The sequence below is a fragment of the Myotis myotis genome, unplaced genomic scaffold (assembly GCF_014108235.1).
Source record: "Myotis myotis isolate mMyoMyo1 unplaced genomic scaffold, mMyoMyo1.p scaffold_m19_p_6, whole genome shotgun sequence".
Taxonomy (NCBI): domain Eukaryota; kingdom Metazoa; phylum Chordata; class Mammalia; order Chiroptera; family Vespertilionidae; genus Myotis; species Myotis myotis.
Genome location: NW_023416368.1, coordinates 68004361 through 68020460, shown reverse-complemented (window position 1 = coordinate 68020460; position 16100 = coordinate 68004361). Strand labels below are relative to the sequence as shown.

The following is a 16100-nucleotide window of genomic DNA, read 5'->3' as shown; positions in this document are numbered from 1 at the left end:
TGTTATATTATTTTCAAATTACCACAGTGCTGAGAGCACTTTAAGGAGACTGATAGAGTAAAAGGAAGTGAATAAGTTTGTGATTTAGCTTTTTCCACTAAGGCGGAATCAATCTGATGTCACATAAAAAAACAGCCTAAGATATAAATGCCAGATAAATGGAATAAATGAGTACAGAATTTGGATTAGGGGCAAAATAAAAATGCGAAAGGAAATTTGAAATAAAGGGAATTAAAATATAGCTGAGAATATTTGGAGCAGGTACGCTGACTACAAATGATCACTGGAGGCTTTTGGCAATGACATCCCCAGAGGCGTCACTGTACAAGTCTGAGAAAGTGTCACAAGGAGAATTCTGACAGCCAAGATGAGGAGTAAGCATCCAGTTTGGTAGTTTCCATTCTTTCTCTGTGAAAACATTTATCATCTCCAGTGTGATTTGCATATATTGATTAATTAATCTCCGAGTGACTCATTTTTCATTATTTGACAGATAATTAGATCTCCTGTAAGTCTAGTTTAATAAAAGCACACAGGAAGTATTATGAGCCCAGTTTAATGATTGGCATTAGTTTTCAAGAGGAACGTTTTCTGGCTGAGTTATTACTTTATTAGAAATAGCCCTGAGGGAAAATACTCTATAGATTCAGTGAAAGATCTTCTCTCCCAGAAAATATGACAGTGATTTCCAGCACTTCCCATTTCATGACCTCCTTAGGCTCCAGTGCTCCGATTCCCTCCATCTCTGTTAATTCACAAAAAGAGTTGTGTCTTAATTTTCATGATGTGGAAAAGGTGAAAGCTATGGACAGTCTTTCCTCTGATTCCGAAAGTCCCCATGCAGATGGAGGTAGAGAATGTCATATTAATAATTGAAGAAATTTACAGTATTTGCATTAGGAGGGCATTGCAAGAAGAATGGGTTCACATCCCTTAATTTACAGAGTGAATTTCTCTAATCTGAATCACAAAAAGGTTAAATGATAAATCCAAGGACATACAGCTAAATCATAACAGAGCCAAGAGAAACAGATATCTAATACATGACTTATTGTTTTACAGAGATGATAGATAGATAGATAGATAGATAGATAGATAGATAGATAGATAGATAGATAGATAGGCAGGTAGGGACAGAGAGAATACTAATCCCAACAAGAGGGTTGAAGAGATATGGTTACATGGCAGCACCCCTCAATTGCCTGATGCAACTTATCAGCTCTAAATTTCATACCCCTTTAGGAATGAACTCCACTTTCTTTTTGTAAAATATGTGGATAGATTCTCTGTGAAATGGTGTACCCACAGATAGTGGTCAGGAGAAGGGATGAACTGTCTCAGTTTCCTAATTCACTTTATATCTTCTTCCAATCTTTTCAATATGCTGAGCCAAATCATAAATCAGGAGTTCCAAACTGAAGAGCCAGTGGAATATCTTCAAAATATTTTAAAATTTAAGATAAATCATACATTTTACTAAGAAGTATGAATTATCATGAACTTTTGATTTCCAAAAAAGATGAATATTAAGGGGGATTATATGAAGATACACATTTTATAAGTTTTTTACTTCTATTTTCTATTATGAGTAAAATAATTTCTATTAAATATACATTTTTATACATTTTAAACTTTACGGGAAATGTAAAACTTTGTAAGTATATAATCTTTAAGTAAACTTCATTAATTTTCTTGGCTTTTGATAAAATCTAGGTCTCTATTTACCCTCATTTTTTATATTCTATATTGAGAGAAAAATTTTATTACACTGAAAAGTTATTTCAAGGTTAAACACACACACACACACACTTAAAGTTTAAACTCTAGAAATTTAACTTAAGAAGTTATACTTTATCCTGTAAAGTTTCAATACAAATTAGGTGAAACCAAGTGATGAAATAAATTGTTGTGTGTTATTTTAAAATACGTGAGTCTATCCCGTGGTCGGCAAACTGTGGCTCTCGAGCCACATGCGGCTCTTTGGCCTCTTGAGTATGGCTCTTCCTAAGCCTTAGGAGTACCCTAATTAAGTTAATAACAATGTACCTACCTATATAGTTTAAGTTTAAAAAATTTGGCTCTCAAAAGAAATTTCAATCATTGTACTGTTGATATTTGGCTCTGTTGACTAATGAGTTTGCAGACCACTGGATACAGATAATACTATAATATATACAAATACAGATACTTATAGACCCTATAATAATAAAGCATTATTGTTTAATTTCAGGGAAAAGGAACTGCAATTACGAATAAGATTGACTTCCCTATTACATCAAGGGAAAACATTATTTCATTGTTTTTCCCCCTTCTGATTTATTTTATCTCATGTCTAATTTTCAGAAGTGCTTTTTCCCCCTGAAATATAAGAATGTGTGCTTTATAAAAATACACTGTGATCCTGACTCTTAGATGTCAGTTACTTTTAGGTGGTTTATAGCTCAACCTTTAAGGAGGTGCAGAGATTCTATCTAAGGGGTTATTTATGTATTGGTCATTGACATTTTACCAAATAGAAGTAGAACTGGAGTGGGATCAAATGGGGTTGGAGGTTAATTAAAGTGAACAATGGAGGTATAGTGCACTAAAGTCTGTTTTCATATTAGCCCTCGCATGTAGGGAATGTGTAATGTTGGACAGGCCATTTAACCTCTCTAGGGCTTTAGTTTCCTCATCTCTCAATGGAAAAGATATAGCCAGTTGGGTTCCCTGGGAAGGTGACTCTCAGCTGGAGACCAGCATGCTCTTGTTTATTATGGAATGTGCTTGGGATCAACACAGATAGAGGGAGAGAAAGGAAGCAGAATTGGGCAGAAGGAGAAGCTGGTGTCTGATACAGTAGTCTATCTAGCTCTGATATAGTAGGCCTAAAGAAATACTTTTTTTTTCTATTGGGAAACATATTTTTCTTCAATAAGTAAAATGCATCTCTATGTGGATATAAAGAAAATAAAAACTTATTTGATATCAGAATGCATCTCATAAATTTACAATGGAATTATTTGCTTTACTCTTCTATTAGCAACAATACATACACCAATGTGAAATTCTTATTGGAAATCATTTGTTTTAATTTATATTATGTAGCATCATTACTTGAAAATTAAAAAAATAATGTCCCTTCTAAATCGAGAGAACGTTTTAATTAAAATTAATTTTATGACATTTAAACGTTAGAAACCTGGCTGGTGTTGCTCAGTGGTTGAGCGTCGACCTATGAACCAGGATGCCACAATGCGATTCCTGGCCAGGGCACATTTCCAGGTTGCAGGCTCAATCCCCAGTAGGGGTCATGAAGGAGGCAGCTGATTAATGATTCTCTCTCATCATTGATGTTTCTATCTCTCCCTTTCTCTCTGAAATCAATAAAAGTATATTAAAATTAGTTAGAAAGTATTCAATTGGCATGACAAGTGAGATTATTTTTAAATATTAATAATAATTATTAATGTTCCCTACAATCACTTAAACTTCTCTTACAAATGAAAATAAGCTTACTCTAAACTTACATAGAATTCAAGTTGAGCTATAAAAAATCAAACTTTCTACTCTCCATTGACATTACAATTTTAGATTTAGAATCCTCAGAATAGGACTTGATTCACTGAGATTGGCAGTTTATGAACTATGCAGCCAAACCACGCAAATCTAAATAAAATCAAATAGAAAACACAATAAAGCAAATTCTTAATTTTGTTTTTAATTAAAATTTTAAATTTGATTTGCCTAGTACTGTGCCACTCTTTTCAATCGAACAATTTGAAGGAACCCAATCAGTGTGAATTACCATTCTCCTCAACTTGGGGCAATATATACTTGGCTTCCTCAATGTTTTCTTTTGTACTTCTTTATTCCTAATTCAAAACTAACAATAATGTGGGCATACACACACATACATACACACAAGAACTAAAATCCATGATTTCTGGCAATGAATGGAATTGTTAGTTTGTGCTCTAACCTGGCTAATATATTTATTCATCCACTAATTAAATCATACAAAATATGTGTAAAGTGCAGTATGAAGTTTTTCATCACATTAAAGGAAACCATACTTTCTGTCTTTGATTTGACATAGGAATCCCCCCAAATGAAGATAGCAAAATTACAGAGATGGTGTACTATTTATATTTGCTTCTTTCTATGCCCAATTCATGTTTCTATTATAGTGGCTTTAATTGATTTGGTATTTAGTAAGTGTTATCATATAGAATTTACTGTTAAACTGGAGGTTTCCATTCTGTTTTTTGAAAATGAAACATACCTATTTTTTTTTAATAGTGCAAAATGGTGTGAATTTTTGAGTATCATACCTGGACCAAGTTCATGAGAGTATCTCTGAAGTGTCCTGAGGTCTCTGAGTAAATGTCTTCTTGAAGGTTACTGCCGTACTCTGAATAAGAAAACACCCATGTTAAAGCTGTGAGTTATTATAGAACCATATAGCGATGCACTTCGACTAAGTTAATGCTACTTCCTCAGTTGAGAGTGGAAAACAAAGGAAATAAAATCAATCTGTTGATATTTCTTTGTCCTTTAATACCTTCTACTCAGAAGAAGCCAATAAACAGTTAACCCACATAACAGTAACGTTGGCACGGGTCTGTTTTCTTAAAACATATTATCTATTAACTTCATTCCAAAGTTGAAAAACAATATTGGAAGTCATTTCACGTTTTCTAATTCTCAAAATTTAGAATGATAAATTATATTTCCATAGACTGCTGCTCAGCCCAGAGCTTTTCCCTAGTGCTTTGTCTTACTTTAATATTTTAAGTGAAGGGTCTTACTTCATTCCCTTTGGGAAAGATTTGTTTTTGTTCAAATGCAATATAGCAGACTGCCTGGGACATTTTCTTGACATTCAATGTCACATAATACGGAATGCATTAAACCTTTTTGAAAAGGTTTAAAAATGTGTAAAAATCTGATTTTGAGGTAGATTACAGTGATTGTAAAATGCATATAAAGTGAAGTAGTCACCCATATTTGTACAATTAGCTGAGCAGTTATTGCACATCGCTTTATTTTGTCTATGTACCTGGTCTCTCCTGAGTAAGAGTTAAAATGATCTCTGAACCACTGTGCTGGGCATTTTCCTGTCTTAATGTAAACATTCACCTCATAGAAACTTGTAATTATTTTCCTGGAAAAAATACTTCATTTAATTGTCTAGGGAATAGTTTCATTTTTAATTTAAAAATTTTTAATATATAGATTTTTTATTTTTAGAGAGTGGAAGGGAGAGGAAGAGAGAGAGAGAGAAACATCGATGTGAGAGCCAAAACATCAATTGGCTGCCTCCTGCACACTTTCTACTGGTAATTGAGCCCACAACCTGGGCATGTGCCCTGATGGGGAATCGAACCAGCAATCTTTTGGTGCACAGGAGGACACCCAATCAAATGAGTCACACCGGCCAGGGCAATTATTTCATTTTTAAGACCCTAATCATCACTTTTACTTAATGAGTTTATTGTTTTTATATTTCAAATATAAGAGTGTCTTAGAAAATCCTTTAAAATACATCAATAATTTTGTTTTTTTTATTTGAAAAATATAAGGTTGATATGTGTGTAAATATGTGTATTTCCTTACGCAAACAGTAGGCTTCTCGCATTTGGAAAATTTCTCCATTTGTTCTTGAAGCTAATATATCAATGAGGCAATTCTCTTCAGTGCCTACTCCCTGGAAAGACAGAAAAAGAGAAATATCAAGGTATTTGCACTGGGAATAATAGTGCACCTTATGCAGTATAAAGGGATACAGCTTTCTGGAATTCTGAGAGGAGGCAGAGGCCAACAGGAGTGTGTTTAGGTTCAAGATAAGCCCAATTCAGTCTGCGTCTGCTATTTACCAGCTGTTTGAGAAGATAATATTATTTGAAACCTGTTCCTTCATTTAGAATAAAACAACATGGGCATTTCTAAATAATGTGGAAAAAGATATTTAAACAATGCTCAGGACTCTGATTTTTTGCTGCTCAAATATCAATGTTTTGGCAAGCTGAAATTAGAGCCTAGGGTCCTTAATTTCCTAAGGATGATTAGGGACCGCTCCCTGCCTTTTCCTAGATATGGAATTTTGTACCATTTGCCTAAACATTTGAATTGGGTACTTCCATGGTCTCTTGCAGTCTAACGCATATACAGAGTGGGGCAAAAGTAGGTTTACAGTTGTTCGTATGGAAAACAATACAATAACTAATAAATAATAATACAAGAATAACCTCTGTTTTGAGATTCATAACTATAAGTCTATTTTGCCCTGCTTTGTATTCTTCTCTGATAGTAATTTTAAAGACAACATGTCTTTTTCGGAAAAGCTTCAGAAATTCTTACTACTGTTCTATGTGGTATAGAAAAAATATTAGTTTCATCTAAACCAGAGGTTCTCAACCTGTGGGTCGCGACCCCTTTGGCGGTCGAACGACTCTTTCACAGGGGTCGCCTAAGACCCTCCTGCATATCAGATATTTACATTATGATTTATAACAGTAGCAACATTACAGTTATGAAGTAGCGACGAAAATAATTTTATGGTTGGGTCACAACATGAGGAACTGTATTTAAAGGGCCAGAAGGTTGAGAACCACTGATCTAAACAGTAACATGACTTCCTTCTTATAGTTTTTAATCTAATAACTTTGCAAGATGTAGTAATTGACATATGTAACTTTAAAAAAGCAATTAGTTGAAATTCATAAGAATTTTATACAGTGCCTATTCTGATCTACAAATATACGATGGCTAAAATCCAGATTGCCTTAATTTTTTGTTCCTTTCCTCTTTCTTGTCCCACGTTGTTCACAGATGGTGGTAATTTGGTCCTTGGCAGGCATTGTATTGGAATGATTTCAATAGTCCTGCAGGTGTTTAATATCAACATTTGGAAAGAAGTAAAAACTCTTTTTTGTTCCCTATCCCTAGTCAACAAAATTTCTAACAAATCTGTAGGTGATTTATTTTATAGAAATTATTTTCCTGTGAAAAAGAATATTCTAATCCTTCAGAAGTAAAATTTAGATATATTTGAGTAATAGTTTTTTGGTAACGGACTAACTTAAGATCACAAAAATATCCAAATAAAGATGCCATCTATATATTGTGTCCAACTCAGTATCCTATTTTTACTTAATAAGCCAAATTTTTTTACAAATAATTTAAAGAGATTCACGTGAGGTAACATTTCCCCTTAATATAAGAATACAGGGTGGGGAGGGAGAATCTGAATAAGACCCTGAAGCTTATTTACTTTTTCCTTTTGGTAGCTCAGCTGGGCCAGGAAGTCTGAATCTGTATAACAAAAGAACAGGCTAATCCCACCCCGTGATCTCTAGAGGACCCCTCTCCTGACAGGGCCACTTCTCCTGACCACAGCATTTCCATGGTCTCTTCTTTGCTCAGATATTCCCTTTGTTCTTCCAGATCATATGTAACAACATCACAGGGCGCTTTCTTCTCTACCAAACTAAGGGCCTGTGCCTATTACAGGTCTCTTTTTGCATCAGACCACTACCTTCATGGCATGCCAGAGTTCGTGAGCATCATAAGATGGTGGTGGGTACATGAGGCCAACCATAACATCTTTGAAGTGATCTGAAAGCTTCTCCTTCAAGTCACCAATCAGGTCCTATGAGGGAAAAAGTAAATATTTTTATTGTATCAGTTACCAGCTATACAAGAGAAATGGGATAATTGCATAAAGTCTTCTAGTAAAATTTCCTTTTCCATGTCATTTCACTTAATAACAAGGCTGGTTTTGATTCATACATATAAACATGGACTATACAAGATGATGGACTTGAGGGTTTGAAAATGACTGGTGTAGTCACATCTCTCCATGAGATGTCATCTGTATGGATATTGTAGTCAATGAACAGGGAACAATATTCTTTCACTAATCTCAGCCCAACCCTCTTTTGACCTCAGTGTGAAGATAAATAAAAGTTGAAACCTACAAACATTTTGGTTAGGAGTTCTTAGTTTTCTTATGTGGAATTAATGAAACATTAGTCCTTAAATAAAATACTTATTTTATTTTATTATTTTATTTTAATTTTATTGTAGCAGTATCTCTTAGCAGGGGGTTCCTGGTTATACTATTGCCAAAAAGCTTATGTAAAAGATTTTAGTAATCTGAGACCTTTCTTCAAATAGTCACATTAATACAAGCATGCTGAATTTTTGTCCTTTTAAGACATATACAGTGGGGCCTTGACTTACGAGTGTCCCGACTAACGAGTTTGTTGAGATACCAGCTATCTCTTGGCAGATTTTTTGCATTGAGTTGACAGAGTAATTTGAGTTAATGAGCTCCTTAACGAGCTCCTTAATGAGCTTGGTCTCGGAATGAATTAAACTCGTAAGTCAAGGCCCCACTGTATAAAAGTATGAAATTGATAGTTTTACTTTGACTTTTATTTTATTTAGTATAGGATGGGTATTTAAAAACATATATGTGCCGAAACCAGTTTGGCTCAGTGAATAGAGTGTCGGCCTGCGGACTGAAAGGTCCCAGGTTCGATTCCGGTCAAGGGCATGTACCTTGGTTGCGGGCACATCCCCAGTAGGAGATGTGCAGGAGGCAGCTGATTGATGTTTCTCTCTCATCGATGTTTCTAACTCTCTATCCCTCTCCCTTCCTCTCTGTAAAAAATCAATAAAATATATTTAAAAAAATAAAAACATATATGTTAAATTTATCTTTTGTACAGTTAAAAATATATCTGTTTAAAATTTATCATTTCTTGCTAAAATGTATGAAGTACATTTAATGTTACTTTAAAATATGCACTATTTTAGTTCTGAGGTGGTTCAACAATAGAATGTAAGTGAAAGATCCCAGTGAGGCATAATAAGCTGTAATACAATATAAACAAAATAGTTATAATTTTTATTTTATATCTAACAGCACCTCTCCTATAATTTGATTTTTCTTTTTTTCAGTAAGTAAAAGCATTCTTCCATATGCTGAAAATTGGTAATACAGAGAATCTGTTGAATTTTCGTTAGGGTCAATGCAATTCATTTAATGAGCAATTATGGCCAGAGTTGTGTCAGGTGTTTGGAGTACATATAAAACCATAAAATCTCCATTTTCTTGGAGCTTATGTTTTACTTAATTTTCTCATTATTTGCCACTGATTTTTTTTTCTAATTTCTCTACCAAATAGCTCTTAAGGTGCGATTATGAACCAGGCTTTCTTCCAAGTGCTGGGGCTACAGCAATAAATAAAACGGATATGAGCATGTGAGCTTGTAAAGCTTATATTCACATCCACAGGAACTCAATGACTATTTTTTTTATATTTATTTAATACTGTTTCCCAGATATTGTGGTAAGTGAGGGAGAAATACAACATAGACCATGTTTTTAAGGAGATTCACATTCCACAAACCCAAGATATCATAAGTAAAAATGTGAGGTAATATACGTCCTAGGGCTTTCAATAGAATTTTTCACATAAGTTCCTAAAGCAGTAGTACAAGAGGGTGAAAATAATTCAGATAAGAGATCCATTCTGATCTCTTATCTGAATTACTTTCAGGATTAGGGCATTGGGACGTGTTTAGACAAAGACAAGTAGTATTGTGATGGGAGGTAGAGAAGGCATTTGTGATGCTTCATTTTGTGTCATGGTGGCATTTTATGTGTCAATGTTTGACCCAGCTATTTGGTCAATCATTATTCTTGATATTACTGTAAAGGGTTTTTTTGTGTGTGTGTGTTTTGTTTTGATGGGTTTAACATTTAAAGCAGTAGACTTTGAGTAGAGCAGATTATTCTCCACAATGTGGTGGGTCTCAGTCAGTTGAAGGCCTTAATAGAGACAGACTGACCTCCCCAGGAGAAGAGAATTCCGCCAGCAGACCTTGGAACTAAACTGCAAATCCTCCCCAAGCCTGCTGAACAAGCACAGAGATTTTGAGATTGCTGGTCTCTACAATGTGAGCTAATTTCTAAAAATCCTCTCTATGTGTATCTGTGATCGATATATGGAGAGGAGAGAGGAAGAAATACTGAGATACTTTTTGGTGTGTGGAGGGGGAGGGAAAGGATGGATTCGGATGCACTGAGCCTTAGGAGTGGCTCAGATAATGGACTAATCTGCCTGGCCTACAGCTCCGGTGCTGCCAATTCACTCTTCCCAGCGAAAGGCTGATCTCGAGAGATCTTGGGAGTTCTAGGGCCCGCAGGGGATGGGGATTCCAGTGCTGAGGCCCGTGTCTCGGACTCTTCAGTAAGGAGCCTGGCTCAGGCCACCTATCAGGCAAACACGTACAAATGCGTGTACATAACCCTGACTTGGACACCCTCCAAGAAGGTAAGGAGTCGGTAAAAGAGAAGGGTCTGTGTGCTTTGCATTTGTCATGTGAATAAGTCAACCCAAGGAGACGAATGCTCCACTTGGAGAGCACGTGGATCTGAAACTGGGCTCACGGTGCAGAACTGGGTGTTGTGGTGCATCCTTGCTGCTGTGGGAACTCAGGAACCAGCTCAGCTTTTGGTGACAAAGCAGCTCTGAGCCTGTGTTCCATTAATTCAGCAAACGACGATGGCTTCTTTAAATGACGGGTTTCTCAATATGCATCACTCAGAGATGAGGACCTTAATTAATGTTAGCGAATTTAACTTTTATTAGCCTACCCCTTTTAAAATTTCAAAATGGGATATCGCTTAGAAGACTTGTGCCTTTAGAACTATTTCCTTCAATAATTTCCAGTTAGTCATTTCGTTGTTTTAAAAAAAGTTTAGGATACAACACCCGTTTCTTTTCTATATGGACTTTCCCAAATATATACAAAAATTTTTTAAAGCCATTTAAAAGGAATCAGAGGCCTTTCAATTTAGTATATTTTAGCATTGTTTGCATACTAGTATATTGTAGGGAAATTGTACATCCAACATTAATATTGGTGTCATAAGGTAATTAGACACCAATTTAGTGGGGTCATGTGATAATTCTAGTTGAGAGGAAGAGTTTGGAAAATTATTCAGATAAATTTAATATAATATTCTGTTTGGAGGTGGGATGCTCTTTCCTTTACTCCAACTGAACATCACTGAAGTAGAAAAGAACAGTATATACATACTTAAAGCAAAGCTATAATCTATTCTAGTACATATTATTAAAGGCCAAAATGAGGCTCTCATGAGCAGTTCATTGTGATTCACAAAGTTATAGAAATTCATAAAAGAAAGATGCTATCAGTAAAATGAGGGTTCATGGGAAGTGTAGATATGAGCTGGACCTTGAAAGATGATTTAATTAGACAAAGGCATAGGAGAGATCAACAATAGACAATATTTAAGGACAGAGAAAGCACTGGCTTGGGTAGAATAAAAGGTTCACATGAAAGGGATAAGCTAGCTCTAAATAAATGTTGAATTGTTTTGAAATCTAAATGTTTTAGATGTACTTTTTAAATGTTTGTATTGATTTTTAAAAAGAGAGGAAGGCAGAGAAACATAATGGATCAGCATAGCCCCCACTGGGATAGAGTCCGCAACCTGGGCATGTGCCCCGACTGGGAATTGAGCCAGTGACCTCTTGGTTCCTGGGTTGAAGCTCAAGTACTGAGCCACATCGGCCAAGCAAAATCTGTTTTAAAGGAGCCTTTGAATATTAGTTATTCTTATATCCCTTCGAGTTCAGAGTGGAAAGACCCCAATAATGGAATGTGAAGCGGGTCAGGCAGAAGAGTGTGATGATTATAATAACCACTAATACTTACTGCTCACTGTCTGACTATCAGAATAGCTGTAATAATTTATTACAACAACCCTATGAATTAGGAACTACAATCATCCCACTGTACAGGTGAGGAAACTGTGGCATGTTGAGCTTAAGTAGCAATTTCCATACAAAGCAACAAGAGTGATGGAGCCTGTATTTTAAATCAAGCATTTTGGCCTTCTAGTCTCTTTATGTTATGTAGGTCCTAGGAAGTCACTAGTCATACATCAGCAAGGTGATGAACATAACACATGGGTGGTGAATGCAGCATTTACGGACATTTAAATTTAGTGGCAGTGGTTTGAAGGTTTAAATGCAAATAGATCAATAATGGTACTTGGCAGTTGGTGAAAAGGTAGGAATATTAGAATTATCTCCTTTATGAGTCTTCCTCTAATTCTGAGTGAAGTTGATTAATTCTTTGCCAGCACTGCTCTATCTTCTCATATTTTATACTAGATTTTAATGACCATATGATTTGCATTGATTTCCTCCCAAAGTCTATCAGAATATGGATTTGCTCATAAATGTTCCTAAATTCATCATTTAACTCTAGTACAGTATGCAGTATACAAAATGTGCAGAGGATAAAGTATATATAACATACAAATAACTGTATAAACCAGTGAAAGAAGAAATGAATGAATGGGGAACAAACCCTATAATTTACTGATTATATTTAAAGAATAACGAAATTGTTCAACCTGAAGATTGCTTGGGAATTGCAAACGTGATTTATTTAATCTTTAGTCACATTTCTTTGATCATCGTCCCTCCTAAACATTTACTGTATATACTTCCTCATTTACTATGTATACTGATACTGAACACCTCTGTATATTTTCCGTTGTAGATGGAGATTAGTGATGCCACTAGATGGCACTAGTATACTAGTATTTTTGTTTTGTAACTCAGGTGTGTGTGTGTGTGTGTGTGTGTGTGTGTGTGTGTGTGTGTGTGTACGTGGGTATAGTAAACTGATTTTATAAAAGATTGCAATAAAATTATAAAATCTCAGTGAAATCAATGTTATCAGATACCATCTAATGTCATTAGAGTGTACAGGTTCTGAAGGTAGAATGCTTAGGTTTGAATCTTGACTACGTGAAGTACCAACTGTGAAATTGCACTAAGTAACCTATTACTTACCTCTTTGTGTCTAACTGAAAATAGTAAGAGCACCTACCTCAGAGTTTTGATCTAAGTATAAAAATATTTAACTTCAGTGACATTCTTAAACATTTTCTGGCACATATGAGGCACTCAAAAATGTCTCTTTTTGTCTTTCAAGAAAAATTAAGTAATTTACCGCAGATCAAAAATGACATACTAGATTATCTCCCAGTCTCTCCACTCTTTCTGTCTGTCTATCTCAATTTCTCTCTCCACCTCAGAACTTTATTATATATCTCACAACTTTTGTAATACCCAAATGTTCATAAATTTTATTGTCTCTTACAAGTATATCCAGAAACTGATGATGCCTTACCTCTTTTATGGCTACACACCTTGTTCAGCCCACCACCTATATTACTGTGGTAGCATTAACTACTCTTATCTATTAAAGTAGTAGCCTCCAAATGAGTCTTCCTTCTGTTCTTGTACCCCACCGTCTCCCCTCAATGCCTCTGACAGTGTGATCCCGTAAAAATACAAAATCAGATTAGTGATTAGTCACTCTTCTCCACAAAATGCCCTTTCTTTCTCATTCTAAACTCCAGGATAAACTACAGTTATTGTTGTGTAGTTGACCGCAGGATAAAGCAAACATGCCAGGTGTTTGATTGCATTCAAATGTCAAAGCCCCTACAATAAACTGTTCACAAGGTTCATGACATGTCCTTGTCACTTCTCTACCTCATCTCCTCTTACTCTTCTCCTTGCTCCTGAGCTCTCTGCCCCACCTTCAGTGAGCTTCTTACTGACTGGAATAGCAGGCTTGCTCCCATCTCAGAGTCTTTGCTTTTGCCCTTCCCTCTTCCCTGAACGTTCTTTCTTAGATATTCAAATGGCTCATCCCTCCCTGCCTTCCTCACAAAGCCCGCCTTGGTCATACTACTAAAAGTTACACCTGGTCTCCCAACACCTCCTGTATTTCTCACCGGGTGTCTTCTTTTTCCTACAATATTTATTACCTTTCGACATGACACATTTTACTGAATGCAAGCTTGATCATGGCAGGGCTATTGGTCTGTTTCATTCATAGCTCTTTCATGGCCCTCAGAATTGTGCCGCTATACAATTGTAAACACTCGCAAAACAGTACAAAATGAGGACCACTTGTTATTCAACTATTATGTTTGAAGTCATTTTGGCTGTTCAAAAGATAAACAAGCAGTTTTATGTACTGGAGGGTGTGGAAACACAGAAATTACAATTTTCCTGCCATGCAAAAAATGCTAAGTGCTACAGCAGTGAAAATAGTATGATATGGTCAAGACCATGAGAAGGAGGTATTACTTTCAGTTGGGAAGATAGATAGTAAAAAATATGTTTGAATAGCTAAACTTTGCAAGTTCAAAGAGGAGCCTTCAAATAGGTTCTCTAATTAGAGTCTTAAATTCTCACTTGGAGTTATATAAATAACTTTGCACAGGCAACCTTTGGAGTGTGACTTTCCCCAGCCTGGCTGTCTCTGCTTTCTTGGTTGCCGAATACTTGCCTTAAAGGGACTCTGGGAATCACAGCTTGGCCCTGCATTAAGCTAATGAGTCCTTGCTTTTCAAATTGAGCTGATGAAACTGCAGATTACCCATATTGCAGCTCTTCTGACCACTCCACTTAAACTAAAAGTAAAATGGCAGTTTCCTTCTTGTTTCTCTTTCTTTTATCTAATTATGTTTCACCAGGGGCAAGAAGTAGAAGTGTGACTAACATTTTGTGTGTCTGGATATGCTCAGGGGAACAGTTTTATAGTTTTATATGCTTTCAACTTATATGCTTTCTCCTATTATCATAAAAAATAATTCTTGCTGTTTAAACATTTAATGATGTCAGCCAGTGTAAAGTATAACTTAGAATTTGTCTTAATTTTACCCAACCCAATATCTATGGTGTAAATACTTGCACGGTTTTATATTATAGAAACATTTGTGCAAGGTGAATATTCTCTTGAACACCTTCACTTTAGGGATGTTTTCACAGTTTAGTGATTCATTTTAATAGAAATTGGAATTTTTAATCTTTGTCTAATAATAATGATAATCTTTTTTTTTTTGAGAATCATTATATAAAAGCTAAAACTCTCCCCCTCAAAAACAACAAAATATAACACACATTGATTCAAAGGTCTAGTTGATCTCAGAAGAAAGAGGAACTCCTGGGTGTGAAAACTAGGAGAGAGATGAAAACCAGAAGATAAGCAAATGAGCTCACCTTGATGATAATCTTGCAGGTGACTGGGGGAAAGTAGAGGTTGGTGTGATAACTATGTGTTTGGGATTTCAAAGCCTAATGTGAGATATTGTATAAGGACTGGAGAATGTTTCTGGGGCCATTTTAACAGGGGAAACTAAGTCTGAAACCTCTTATATGAGGTTGGCATCCTCAGTAAAGATGTGAACTAGGAAAAAAAGATAATTGATCCTTGAACAACGTAATGGGTTAGGGGCACCAACTCACTCACAGTGGAAAATTTGTGTATAACTTAAGTCAGCCTTCCTTGTACACGAATTCCTACCTGGAGATTGAAAATCTGTAACTTTCACATTGAAAGATGGGTAGGAAGTTCATCTCTTATTGCCTGGGTTTTGAATTGAAGAATATTTTCTCTGAGAACTCAAAAGAATAGATCTTGGGCTTGAATTTTCATATGAACTGAGAACTCCATCATGATAAATCATCATGAAAGTTAGTCCTGAGCTGGTGATTCTTTGGGGACACCAAGAATAAGCAAATGCAAAATTAATGGTTTTGAATTCTGAAATCTAGAGAAATTCTGACTCTTCAGAAAAAAATAATTCTCACTGAAGAAAGCAAGATACACTTTAAATGTTCTCACAATAAAAACATGATATGCACTTAGAATCAGTTTTCCAGAAGGATAGATGGTGGACTCTATAAATAGCAGAATTCAAAACCATGAATTTGAGGCAATAACAATCTAAAAGAACACCATGAAAAAAAGATAGTCTTGAAAAGAAAGCAAATGAAATTCTAGAAATTAAAAACTTCTACAATTAAAAATACAACATATATTTTAAAGAATAGCTAATAAGCAGCTAAATATGGAATTAGTAAATTGGAGAACTATCTGAAAAAAAATGACAAAACAATTCCACAGACACAAATAAGAAATAGGTGATATGAACATAAGGTTAAGAAACTTGGAAGAACAAACTTTTTTTGAGTAGGATTTAT

General features: G+C 35.4%; 1 protein-coding gene across 1 annotated transcript in view; it reads right to left on the bottom strand.

Moving 5' to 3' along the window:
- Positions 1–16100, bottom strand: part of ANXA10 (annexin A10) — a 44599-nt gene that overhangs the window by 10463 nt on the left and 18036 nt on the right. Inside the window, exons 3-5 of the mRNA XM_036314019.1 lie at positions 7520–7633; positions 5599–5689; positions 4314–4393 (exon numbers count right to left, since the gene is read on the bottom strand). Of these exons, the coding sequence (XP_036169912.1) occupies positions 4314–4393; positions 5599–5689; positions 7520–7633 (285 nt within the window). The remainder of the gene's footprint in view (positions 1–4313; positions 4394–5598; positions 5690–7519; positions 7634–16100) is intronic.